The 13,468-nt window shown below is 38.0% G+C and overlaps 1 protein-coding gene across 1 annotated transcript in view; it reads left to right on the plus strand.

Moving 5' to 3' along the window:
• Window positions 1-3,927: 3,927 nt before the first annotated feature.
• The window catches only part of LOC120790329 (desmoglein-2-like), a 30,741-nt gene continuing 21,200 nt past the window's right edge, over window positions 3,928-13,468 (plus strand). The window contains exons 1-5 of the mRNA XM_040127723.1: window positions 3,928-4,016; window positions 7,573-7,698; window positions 8,569-8,727; window positions 8,956-9,097; window positions 10,471-10,628. Of these exons, the coding sequence (XP_039983657.1) occupies window positions 3,972-4,016; window positions 7,573-7,698; window positions 8,569-8,727; window positions 8,956-9,097; window positions 10,471-10,628 (630 nt within the window). The 5' untranslated portion in view covers window positions 3,928-3,971. The remainder of the gene's footprint in view (window positions 4,017-7,572; window positions 7,699-8,568; window positions 8,728-8,955; window positions 9,098-10,470; window positions 10,629-13,468) is intronic.

Genomic DNA, 13,468 nt, shown 5'->3' on the forward strand with positions numbered 1-13,468 from the left:
AAAGCATGCAGTAACTAAACAACATCCTGGCAAGCGAAGAGGTGAAACACAAAGCTATAAATACACTGGGAAGTAATTAAGTAAAGAAAAATGGAGGGAAAAAACAACAAGACAAGAAGTAAAACCACAACAGATATAAAAGGAAAGAAATTTCAAAATAAAAACAGGAAACAGTAACAGTAACCGGCTAAGAAGTTCACAGGGAGGGCCAGATCTTGACACCATTAACCATTTTTGCAGCCCCAGACCAGATTTCAGAGACACACTGTTGCCTAATGCTGACCTTGTGCCATTTGTGGACGGCTCCTGCTCCAAGGATCCAGCCAGGTTAGCATAAAGTAAGCTATGCTGTTGTTACACAGCATGAAACTTAAACTCTGCAACCCCCCCATTACATTTTTCTGCTCAAGCTGCAGAACTGATGGCCTTAACTGAGGCCTGTAAATTGGCAGAGGGTAAAACCACAACAATTTACACTGATAGTCGCTATTCCTTTTGGATAGTCCATGATTTTGGCCCACTGTGGAAACACAGAATTTTTATGACATATACATAAGCAAAGCAATTACCCATCACAGATTAGTGGTGGAATTCCTGGAGGCAGTGCAGCTTCCCAAGCAGCTGGCTGTCTATAAGTGTGAAGCTTATTCTGACATCAAAGACTGTTTCAATGGGAAATACCAGGGTTTATGCAGCTACTGAGAGCACAGCAAAACTAGCCCCAACTCTCTCTAAATAGCTATTATTAGACTTTACACAGCACACTACTCTTACAGCGTAGGTAAACAAAGGAATGCATAAAGCAGGAGCTTTGAGTTTCCTCTCAGTGCACCAATTCCTGTAGGATAAAGGTGCCAGGTTAAAAGAGAGGTTAGTTGGTTACATGTAAAACCAAAATCAAACCTAACCAAATCAATACAAATACATTTACAAAAGTTAAACAGTCCTGTGCTTACCATACTATGCTATGCTATGCTAGGCCCAGTTGATGTTACCAAGTCCATTGAGGCAGAGAGGCCTTCTGGCGTGCTGCTTTAGTAAGTCCAGCGAGCTGCAGGCTTGTGCGATATTGTTCTGGCTGTGCAGCTCCTGTCGCTGAAGAAATCACTGGTCAATCCTTTGTTGTCCTTACAGAGTTAGCCTGCTTGACACTAACTCTACTTCGTGGCTCCTGTTGCTTGTAAAATCAGACCGGCAGACATTGTGTTGTAGCCGCTGGCACTAAATTAAACTTGTTCACTATGGGTTAATCTAAGGCAGGCTCTTGAATTGCTGCCATTGAGGAAAGGGTTCAGTACAGCGGTCAGCTCTGAGAAGGCCACACAGAGGTCAGAGAGCGGCAGCTCATGCGGTAGAGAAGAGATGGAGAGCCTGCTGTGCCTGCAGCAGTGGTGAAGAGAAGAGAGAGAGAGAGACAATGGAGCACTAGAGTTTTGTTGACCTGAGATGTCATGGGTCATAGGCCACACAGACACCAATGGTAGCTGGTTGTTGGGTCCATAGGCGTAGTTCAGGTATATGTCTGAGAGTTGAGGGATTCTGGGAAATTGAGTTCGGTTTAGATCACATGATAAACAAATTAATCTTTGGACTCCCAGGTAGCCCTACAGCTGTAAAATATAGTTTTACACAAACAAATCATTTTCAATAATGTAACTATTACGTCATCTGAATGCATTTGTGTTATAGCCAGATCAGGGAGGAACTTGAACACAAATAAAGGTGAGTAGACAATCAGGAATTGCACAGGAATGTGAATGTGTGGTGAAAATAAGGTAGAACTAGCAAGTGTGCACCCCTGGGAACCTACCAAAATGTTAGAGGAATGACACAATGAATTATGATTGGGTTTTTTTCCCCATGCTACCATTGTGGCTCAAGAGAGCAATGTCTGTACATCAGTTGGTCAGTCAACCAACGTGGTTCAGATTAAATTATCTTGACATAATTAAATGGATTGCCAAGCCACTTAGTTTAGACATTCATGATCATGGCAATCCTTTGACTTTTCTTCTAGCACCATCATCCTGTCAAAGCTTTTTTTCGCCACATATTTTTGGATGAATTGGCATAAAATTTGTCACAGGCACTAATGGTTCAGACAGTATAGCTTGATAACTTTGGTGATCCTTTGACTTTCTCTCTAATGCACCTAACTACTATTCGATGGAATGTGATGACATTCATGTTGTATCAACTTTGCTGATCCTATGACTTTCATCAAGTGTGATAATCAGGTCAACATATTAATTTTTCATATTGACTAAACCTCATGACATTCCAGCCTTAGCTCTACCTTATGTTTACCTCAAATTAGCTAATGTTAACATGCTAACAAGCCTGCTAAACATTAGCATGTAAGCATTTAGCTCAACGCACTAGGGTGTATAAGCACAGCCTCACAGAGCTGCTGGAGGTGCACTAGACTGTTCGTGTTGTTGGATTTTTCTTGTGCCATGTTGTGAAATTACTTAATTTTCAAAATCAGGTGGAGGTTGATGTCAACAGCTGTTTATCATCCTTTGTGGTACATTGTGTACTTAAGTTAGCAAACAGCAGCCACATTCAGGCAATCCAACAATAGAAGTAACATAGAATGTAACTACTGGGAGTGGTAAGTACTTGGAATTAACATTAAACTGAGATACAGGGACTTCAGCAAAGGGGCCACAACAGTCAGTTTGGGTTAACTGCCATTACTAACTATTTATTAGGAACATAAACTAAAATTCTTAAAGAAAGAAAAAGGTGAGGACAGACAGTCATCCCATGGCCAGGAAAACAACCACCCTTGTTGGAGCACTGAGAGTATTCTACCTGTGAAAAAGGTAATGCAAACCAAAATCCAAACCTCAGACAAAAACATCCTACCAATAAAATGTACCAACACAAATTATATCACTATCAAAAGTGAGTGGACTCCCAGCACACACACCAAAGCTCTGACTGGAAACCACCACTAGCATCAGTACTAGAAAAAAAAAAAAAATTAAAATCCTATTCTATTTAAAATCAAATCTAAAATGAACAACAGTAAAAACAATAATAAGATAAATAAAACCAAATTAAGTCTAAAATGACCAGCACTAAAACAAACCCTAAAATATTATCAGTCACCAATCTTTAGTGCACAGTAAACATGTATTACTAAATTAATACCTTTCAAACCTTCCACCAGCTCACAGTCTCTTTGTTTTCAGCTTTTCAGCCTATGATAAAAGGCAAAGCTAAGCCACTTTTTAAAAGGATTAAAAAGAACAATAGCTCAGATTGTTTGCACTGTTATGTCATGTTATGTTACCCAAACAATAAAATACTGAAATTGACATAAAACATAATGATATAGCTTACCAGCAATTGTGGAACTCACTCATATCTACCTTTTCTAGTTTCACAATGATGGGAACAATTTTCACAGAGTCTCCAGGGGTGTAGAGGAGGCTTGAGGAGTTGTGAGCGTGACAAGATGTGAAATGTTCGAATCTGCCAAATCCTCAGGTGAACTGGTAGCTATTCTAACAAATCCAGAACTTGATTTACATTTACATACTGTATCCTGTATCCTGTATACAGTATATCTTAACATCTAACTGGGTATAAGACAAGAAAAAGGAAACTATAAAGCATTTTATCTGGTACAGACTGATTTATGTGGTTTTCTTTTCTGTCCTCCTTTCTTATAACACATTTCCTCAGTACCAACTTAGTCTACTGTACAGTTCAAATATTTTAGTGTAGCGATAGGCCATCACTCTCTCTCTTTCTCTCTCTCTCTCTCTCTCTCTGTGTGTGTGTGTGTGTGTGTGTGTGTGTGTGTGTGTGTGTGTGTGTGTGTGTGTGTGTGTGTGTGTGTTGGTTGGGTGGGGCATTCCTCCTCTTTCATAAGCCTCCTCCTCGCCTCTATCAGCTCACAATCAGCCAGGCACTCTTATCATTTCACTTGATACAGACAGCAGGACTTTTCTCCAGTCATGATTCAGGTTACTTCACCTGTGTTTGTGCTTCTACTGTTTGTGGTGAGTACTGGAGGAGTTTCCTGTCATTTTACCTGCTGAGCTTACCACTATTAGAGTCTGAACTGCATTTTTAGAACCTTTCTAATTTAGTTAATGTTGTCTGGTAGTCTGTGAGGTTTCTGTGGAGGTGTGAGATATAAGCATGTAAATGTCATTCTTTATTTTAAAAGTGTTAATGTTTCTAAATGGACAAATTAGCTCAGAAATTAACTACTTAGATGAATTTTTATCCAGGTTACCTGTACGCATATAGGCTTTTTCAAGCCTTTATTAGCCAAGAATCAATTACTTTTCTGAAATTCTTTACAAATTCTCACTTGTTTCTACTACACCAGTTATTAAATCATAATTTCTGATGTAGTAATGTAAAAAAGATTAAAAACCTCTCCATGTAATACTATCCTGATAAAACACTATGTTTGGGTGTGTCACCATAGGTTAATTATTTGTTCATGTTGACCCTCAAAAATACATGCCTGCCATGGCAACACCGTTGTGGGTTTTGGTGTCCAACAGAGACATGGCATCATGTCTCATCTCGCAATTTTCTAATGTGAGCGTATCTACATATAGAGTTGGAGTAATTTGTTAAATCATAAGTTTAAACTCAAGGTCTATAAGTCTGCTGTGAAAATGATTTTTTTTTAATAAAGATATTTGAATATCCACAACAATATCATATATTTTCAGTCTTATATTGTAAACTATGCTACTTTATTTTACTTAATTATTTTACTTCATTTTCAATTAGTCATTATTGAATAATTATTGAAGTGATAAAAGGAAGAAAAGAGAGCAATGACTTTTTTTTTGAGATCTTTTTCTCAGAAGAAGAGTAAAGACAACAATTAATAATAATTAATTAATAAATTAATTAATAATTCCTGTCATCAGTGTTTATTCAGTACATTCTCTGAACCAAGAAGAAACTCAGAAAATAGAAAGTCAGTATAAGTCACTGTCAAATGTATGAAAAAATACATGTGACAGTGAGTCATACTGAGTTTTTATTTTTCAATAAAAGATGGCCACTCCCTTCTCTTCTTCTTTTCATACCTCCTCTGTTATCCTGACATGCCCATGTATTGACTGACTAGTTAAATTTCCTAGGAGTGGTAGGGTGTGTCCGGCTCTGCTCTTAACACAACCAGCTACACAGTATCTGACAGATGGAGGCTTTTACATACAGGCGCTCACAGTATTCATGCTATATAAGAGAATTCCAATCGAAAAAGCATTCACATTAGTCTCCTGGCTGTAATTACAAGTTAAAATAAGTTTTTTGACAGCTATGATATCTCCCCACTTGGCAGAGCAATGACAACAACTAGAATGGGACTTAGTAGAGAGCATACCTCTGCCAAGGCCAAACAATCCTAGACATGTCTGTCTAGCTCTTATAATAGAAAAAAAAAGAAAAGCAGGCTGATAACATAAATTATTTATTTGTTACAAAACATAGTAAGTACAACGCTGTATGTAAAGCTGATTCAGCATTTTCTTCCACCAGGGCCATATTGTTATTTGGATCTGCACCAAATTGTACAAACTCATAGATCTCAACACCTATTTATGTTTTTCAGCATACATATATCAGATTTTTACATTAAAATCCATAGAGTATTTTGTGAGAAATTGACAAAAATGTTGAAAAATGAGCATTGCACAATCTTGCCATGTTAAGGAAAGTGATGGTAATAGTAATGGATCCATAGAAATTGTAGAAATATATAATTGGATTAATCTGAAACTAAGAGAAAAGTTGCTTTGTACCTAATTAAGCTACTAGCTAATTTCCATTTATATACAGTGCGTTCAGAATGTATTCCGCACCCTTCACTTCTTTCACATTTTGTGCATTTTTGTGCATTTATGTTAGAGTCTAAAACTGGTTAAATTCAATATTCCCTCATCAATCTACACTCCCCATAGTGATAAAGCCAAGACGGAATTTTAGAATTTTTTTTACATTTTTATTAAAAAGGAAAAAGGAAAATATAACATTGACATACGTATTCAGACCCTTCACTAAGCACCTAGTTGAAGCACCTTTGGCAGCAATTATAGCCTCAAGACATTCTGGGGTATAATGCTGGACTGTCAGTGGACAGCCATTTTCAGGTCTCTCCAGTGATGTTTGATTAGGTTCAAGTCAGGGATCGGGCTGAGCCAATCACTGACATTCACACAGTTGTCTCTAAGCTATTCCTTAGAGTTTTGGTTTCATCAGACCAGAGAATCTTGTTTCTCACAGTCTGAGAGTCCTTTTGGTGCTTTTTTGAAAACTCAAAGTGGATTTTCGTGTGTCTTTCACTGAGGCGATGCTTCCATCTGGCCACTGCAATAGAGCCCAGATGGGTAGAATGCTGCAGTGATGGTTGTCCTTCTGGAAGTTTCTCCCATTTCCACACAGGAACTCTTGAGTTCAGGCAAAGTGACCAACGGGTTCTTTGTCACTTCCCTTAACAAGGCTATTCTCCCCCAGTTGCTCAGTTTGGCCCGGGCAGCCAGCTCTAGGAAGAGTCCTTGTTGTTTCAAACTTCTTCCATATAAGAATTATGGAGGCCACTGTGCTTTTGGGAACTTTGAATGAAGCAGAAAGTTTTTGTAGCCTTACCCAGATCTGTGCCTCGACACAATCTTGTCTCTGACCTCTGCAGGCAGTTCTTTCGACTTCATGGTTTGTTTTTTTTGCACTAATATGCATTGTCGTCTGTGAGACTTTAAAAAGACAGGTGTATGTCTTTCCATACCAAGTCCACTTATGTCAATGTGATATTTCAGTTTTTCCTTTTTAATAAATTTGCCAAAATTTCTAAAATTGTGTTTTCTCTTTGTCATTATGGGGTATTGAGTGTAGATTGATTGAGACTGCAATGTAAAAATGTAAAAAAAGTAAAGGGAATATTTTCTGAATGCACTTTACATATACATACATACATATATATATATATATATATATATATAGAGAGAGAGAGAGAGAATTGTTATTTGTTTTCTATTCTGTGATTTTATTCTTGATACATGGTATTAAGGTTCCTTTGTGAACATGCAGGTGTCATCACTGTTTAAACAGAACTAATATTTACAACTGTTACATCCTCTCCCTCCTGTTAGCAAGAAATGAAGGACTAAGACAACAACATACTCATCAGTAGCAAATGGTCGTATGATATGGGCTTATGTGCAAACGTGGAGTAATTTGGCTACCAAACCCGCTCACCCGGAATAGTCTGCTTTAGAGGTTTTGTGGCAGACCTGAATAGGCAAAAACACTAGATTTCCTAGCAAGGCAAAGTGTGGCAGTACTTTAGTCTGAGTCTATGTAATACTGATTCAGTAGGAAGGCTGACCTTGAATATGTAAAGACAATGTACAATATTCAAGGTTTTTCTCAAGATTTTGTACTCTCTTTTTTGATACAATTGTATCCTGTGCTGGGATTTATTGATATGCCAACCTTTAATGATAAGAAGCTGACTTTTCAAGTGGGTAGCATAGATTAATCTGTCATGTGAAGATTTATTGTGAAGTAATTACATCTGTTGTATTCCAGTTCCAGGCTGTTGTGGTGAGGGCCAACTCTGGAGACAATCTGGTAAGAAACAGAAGAGAATGGATTCCCCCGCCAAAACCACTGGAGGAAAATGTAGACTACACACAACAGTCATCTATTGCCAGGGTGAGTCACTGAGCTTTGATTTCAGCTCTCTCTAAGGCTACCTGCTAACTTTGATTCATTGCAGATTAAGCAGCCAGAGACCTTTAGCTGCTGACCATAAGAAAAACATTAGTACATTAGACCAAAATATATGGCTGAAGAAGCCCTTCACCCTTCAGGTGCCTCCAGTATAATAAATGCTCCAGTGTCATTGCTTTTAAAACATGCAATCAGAGAAATTGTATCCACTTTAACACCACCTTTGGGTTAAATCTTTTTTTTTTTGCGCATGTATCTGTTTTCAGGTAGGACACACAAAAAGATGCTTACAGGATAAACTTAATTTATTGTTGCATTTACATGCTTAAGAATAGATGAAATGCTTGCATGAGCATGCACTGACCAAAATCAGTTTAATCCAGCTATTATCATATCAGTTTTAGCAAGTGGTCAGCACAATGGTTCCTCTGTACACACAGCACATAGTGTACGTTAGTAACATTTGCATGACCAAAGCTGCAATTAATAACCATTATCAGCCACCAAATGTGGCACCTGGAGCATTTTCAGCTTCTGCAACAAAGATGGGACTATTGTACCGCAGACAAGCAAGGGTGGAGACCTTCAAAAGGGAGCACAAGTAGCCAGACAAGTATGACTGATAGTAAAATGCTTGAGGGGCACCGCTGAAATGTATTATGATTATGTTCAATAATGAATGATGGTTTAGAGTTTGTCTTTGGTTTTTCTCCACTCAAGGAATTAATAGTTTTCAAACTTTAGTTGTTCTTGTTTTTCTAGTGCAAATGTTTTTTTGTTGTTTCCTTCTGGTGCACTGAAATTAATATGAATTAGACTGTGTAGATGAATCAGCTCTTCTCTGTGTTTCAGATTCATTCAGATTTTGACGATGGCAAAGGGAATATTCAATACTCGCTAGAAGGCATTGGTGCAAACCAATATCCCTTCCATGTGTTTGTGGTCGACCCTAAAAGTGGACACATTCGTGTGACCAAAGTGCTTGACAGGGAGTTCATTGATACGTACTATGTGAGTGATCCATGGCAAATTTTATTCTTTTTTGCTGTACTTTATGACTTTGATGTCACATTTCCTGTCATAGGATTCAGTAATTACTAATTTTCATATTTAAAATTGAGATATTTGGCAACCATGTACTTACAAAGCAATGTCACAGGCTATTTATGTTGTGTATATACCTGCAAAGACAGAGGATAAAGATGACAAGAGTTGAGTGTTTATCTTCTGACGTTTTAGCTGTCAGGTGTTGCTACATACAGTGACGGCAGGCTGGCAGAGAAAAAAATTGACATACGATTCAAGGTTGTAGATGAGAATGACAATGCTCCAGTTTTTGGAGCCATCAAGCATGGGGAGGTGGATGAGCTCAGTCCTGCAGGTAAGTGTTTCTGCTTTTCTGGACAATTCTCACAATTGTGATGGCAAAGTAATCTGTTTCACCCTACATGGCTTCTTTATGAATACAGCAAAACATTTTGAATTGTATCTGGAAATGTTTCTGTTATGTTTCATCTCTCTACTAATCAGGTTAAAGATGCCCTATAGAGTTTTGTTGTACACTATCAAAGGTTATGTTTACATTCAGTGTTACTCACAACACTATGTGTATTCTCAAGGTCTAACGAATTTCTCAAGTGTATTTCCTTTCTCATAAAACATTTACAAAGCTGATTTTGATAGTATTTTAAATCTTGCATTATTTAAATCAATGTTTACTTGCCTGCAGTTTTCTTCTTTCCTGCCTTTTGTTAGTGCATTGCTGTGTTTCTTCGTGTATCACCGCCATCTGTGGAATTTGGAATACAAAAATGTTATTGCGTCACTTACAAGCGTGTTTGTCGTCATGCACATGCATGGGATAAACAAAATGGGGACTCACCCATAAAATAACTCCTCCACATGAGGCCCTGCAAGTTTGGCCGCAGCAGTAGTAGCACACACACAGGGATGCACATATATACAGGCAGCGTAATTCACTGCCATTGGTTTCACACTATTCCACTGACTGACAGTTGTTGGTGGTAATGTGCCAATAATCATATTTCAGTCAGAGACACATCAGGAAATTGACCATTTATAGTAAATGGTTCCACAGTTAGATTTGGTGAAAAAGGCTTTGCTGTTTGGGGGAGCTCTCAAAGAAAACACATAGATTCTCCTGAGAGAGCTAATCGCCTTTAATAAACACAGAGATAAAAAAATATTGGTTATATCAACAATACCAGGAATATAGCACATAAGGAGGAGGTTGGAGTGTTGGAGGACCTGCAGCAGCAAACAGTGATGGCATGAGCATATCATCATAATAATAGTGAGAAATGTAAGGTTATTAGATCTGCACTTTACACCTGCATGAATATGACTGGATGTCAATAACTAAACAACTGTGAATGAGCCAGTGATTGTGAGTCATTAATGAAACAGCTGATACCATCATCCAGCGCACCTTTGGTTCTCTGCTTGACTTAATGCTATGGTTCCTCAATGATCGAACAAAGGCAGTGAAGAAGACTGCTAGTAAGTAAAGATGGATGTAAACAATGCACAGTTCTAAAATATTTTGAAAATCAGTTTTGCAAGTGTTTTAACAGATAAGAAATGCACTAAACACCTTTGTCAGGCATCTAAGACACATATTGTGTGTTTTGGTGAGAAACACTTGGTGTAAAAAAAAAAATTGTTTGTGTACAACAAAACTACGAGGAGCATCTTTAAGTTTGTTGACTGTTTCATTTAATTCTGTTTTTACAGGGACTTCAGTTATGAAAATCAGTGCAACTGATGCTGATGAACCGGGGCATGTGAACTCTCAGATCGCGTATACCATCATAGATCAGAATCCACCCGATGACATGTTCTACATTACCACTGAAGGGACCATCTACGTCAAAAAGCTTTTGGACAGAGAGGTACAGTAACAACTACAGCAACAGTGTTTTGTTTTATTTTGAACATGGTCAGATGAGATGTTGTGTGACTCTGATTTACATATAAAAACTTTTCCATTGGATAACAGAATGATGGATGTGTCAGCTGAAAAGTGATTAATACTTGGTAATTTAATGCAGTCTATGTCGACAGAGAATGAAGTTGTACACTCCATCAACGGATCAATGTCAGCTAATCCAATCACCAATCACATTCAATCAATAAGGCAGTGGAATCCCCCCATACCAATTTACCTCTTTCCATTCCTGCCCTCCTGACTTTTTTTTACTGCTAATTCTGCCAAGACAACATGGTGCCCTCTACCTACTAAATGCAGCTCAAAGCAAGATTTTTACCTAACAGTAGATCAAATGACCATGTATACAGTGAAAGGAGCTGCTCGAAGTGATGAAATATTACCCAACTCAGGAGCCCCCTTCAGCTCTACAGAGCTTCTTAGTTTCTTTCAGCTCATTGTTTTGGTTTTGCACTCTGCAATCTGCTCTTATTGACCTTGTTTCCACTAGCAGCAAGCAGATGGAAATAGCAGTGTCAGCTATTTTTGGCTGGACCACAACAGCAGGGTCAGCCCTATAAATGTGAATGTCCATGACGGACTGAATGACCTACTGAATGACACTGCGTGGTAAAGTTACACCGCTGGTCAGCCAAATGCCGTGTGACTGAGTAATGAGCTGCCCCATTGGCCGGTGCGCTTTCAAAACAAAGTAGTGCAAACAGTTTATAATGCGTCATCGGGGGGGGGGTTAAGGCAGTGTTGCCATTTTAGCACCTTTGTTGCTAGATTTACTGATTTTTTACTCCCTTAGTGAGTTTTCTTTACAAAAGCACCTAGAAACAAATCTAGTGATTTCTTGAAAAAAAAATAGCACCTTTCTTTAGAAGAGAGTTGCCAGTATTGCCCCGTGAGTGCAAGGGGGCTTTCCTGCCCCAGGCACACCTCTCTATGCATCTCATTTAATTGACTGCACGGAAGCTGACACAGACATGACTGAGCTTCAAACTTTTTCTTTCAGTGATCATTTTACAAGTAAAGAAATCACAGCACAGCTGAAATCACAGCACAGCTGTCGTCTTTAACTGATATGTGCAATGATTTTTTTCAGATGACGTCCCGGTTATAAATCAGGATTTTAGAAGTGCAAGCAGCAGCTTGGAAATGATTGGGAAGTGACTGCTGGTTAACATGTAGTCTTTATGGGCCGTGTTTCAGTCACTATTTCATACTTTTCCATTGTTCCAACAGCTTTATTGGGAAATCGGCTTTATTAAAATAAAATATGTGACCAAAGAGAGTAGTAGAGAAGAAAACAGATAAAGGGCACTCCAGCCACATACTGGTATAGGTTTGGACCTAGTTTTGTTAGATTTAGTCTTAGTCCTGAAATAAAAAGTCTATGTTCGGGGTTAGTCATCATTTAATTTTTAGACAGTTTTTAGTCGACTAAAACTCATTTTAGTCTTGTCTTAGTCACAGAAAACCATAAACATTTTAGTATAGTCTTAGTCAAGACCAAGAATAAGCAGTTTAGTCAGACTTCAGAGAACTGCTTTCAGATAAGATTTCAACCAAGTCATTTTAGGCTTTAGAAAATTAAAACAGAAATTAGCCACAAAATGAAAGATTGTATGATTAAGAATGTAGCTTTGCAGAAAGAGAGACTGGTCTGATGTTATTAATTTAAGCAATACATGCAGACAGGACAGAAGATAAAACAATGAAGTCTGGAAAGATGGAACAACATTACTAATTCTAAAGCAATGTAACTCTTGCAATATATCAGTCATTGCTAAGATCTCAACTATCTGTTTGATAACAGAAACCCAGGGTATCAAGAAAAAAGAAAAGCCTACACATTTGATATGAACCCTGTACAACGACCCTTGTAATGTAAAGTTTTGTCAGGACTGTGCCAGAAAGGTGTTGATGTTATTCTGTAATTTTGTTGGCTGTAGTGTTAGTGTTGTACTAGACTGTGTTAACTCATACTGAAAGTTTTTTGAGGTTTTGTTGTTAGAGGTTGTATGCTACCATTTAAATACATTTGTAAAGAAAATGTTTGGAACCTCTTTAAATTCAATACAAGCTAAGTACAAGACAGCTGGCTACTGCCCAGCAGAGTTGGTTCACACCAAAAAATAATCTCCAATATAATATGCTGTGTATTTTAATAACCAGTTGCAAATAAACTACATTGAGCTGCATGGGCGCATTCAAAATAGAAAAGACCTGACTGTCAAATCTGTATGACAATTAAGTTGCTTGCTTTGTTTGCTTTGCTTTAGCATGGATAGCATGTTTAAAACTCAAAAATAAACAAACTTGTCTTAAGCAGGAGGTTAGCTAACTTAGCTGACTGTACTACTGAGTCTTCAGTGAGGCTAAACCCCCATCTGCAAGCAATATAGCAATGTCCTGTTGATGTTAGATGGTAATACACATAATTACCATCTATTACATACTGCCTTCAGTAGCTGGCGTAATGTCATCTCAAAAGGGATGTAACCTTATTTAACATCTTAACATTTGGTCACCTTAATTACTATGTTGCACTCCTTGAGCTGTCTCTTCAGGTTTTGGGTTTTCATCCCAGCAATTCTGTAGCCGCAGGGCTTCTCTCCATACAATACCACATGCTCACTTTTTCTTTCAGCCAGGGTTACCAGGTTGTTAACAAAACCAGCACAAAGGCTAATTAAAAACCAGCCCAATACCAGAACTCAAAATATAATATATATATAATAACAGCATTGCTATAGTTGCCAGTAATATCTACAGAGTAACACCATAAATGTATAG

This window comes from Xiphias gladius, chromosome 6 (assembly GCF_016859285.1).
Source record: "Xiphias gladius isolate SHS-SW01 ecotype Sanya breed wild chromosome 6, ASM1685928v1, whole genome shotgun sequence".
Taxonomy (NCBI): domain Eukaryota; kingdom Metazoa; phylum Chordata; class Actinopteri; order Istiophoriformes; family Xiphiidae; genus Xiphias; species Xiphias gladius.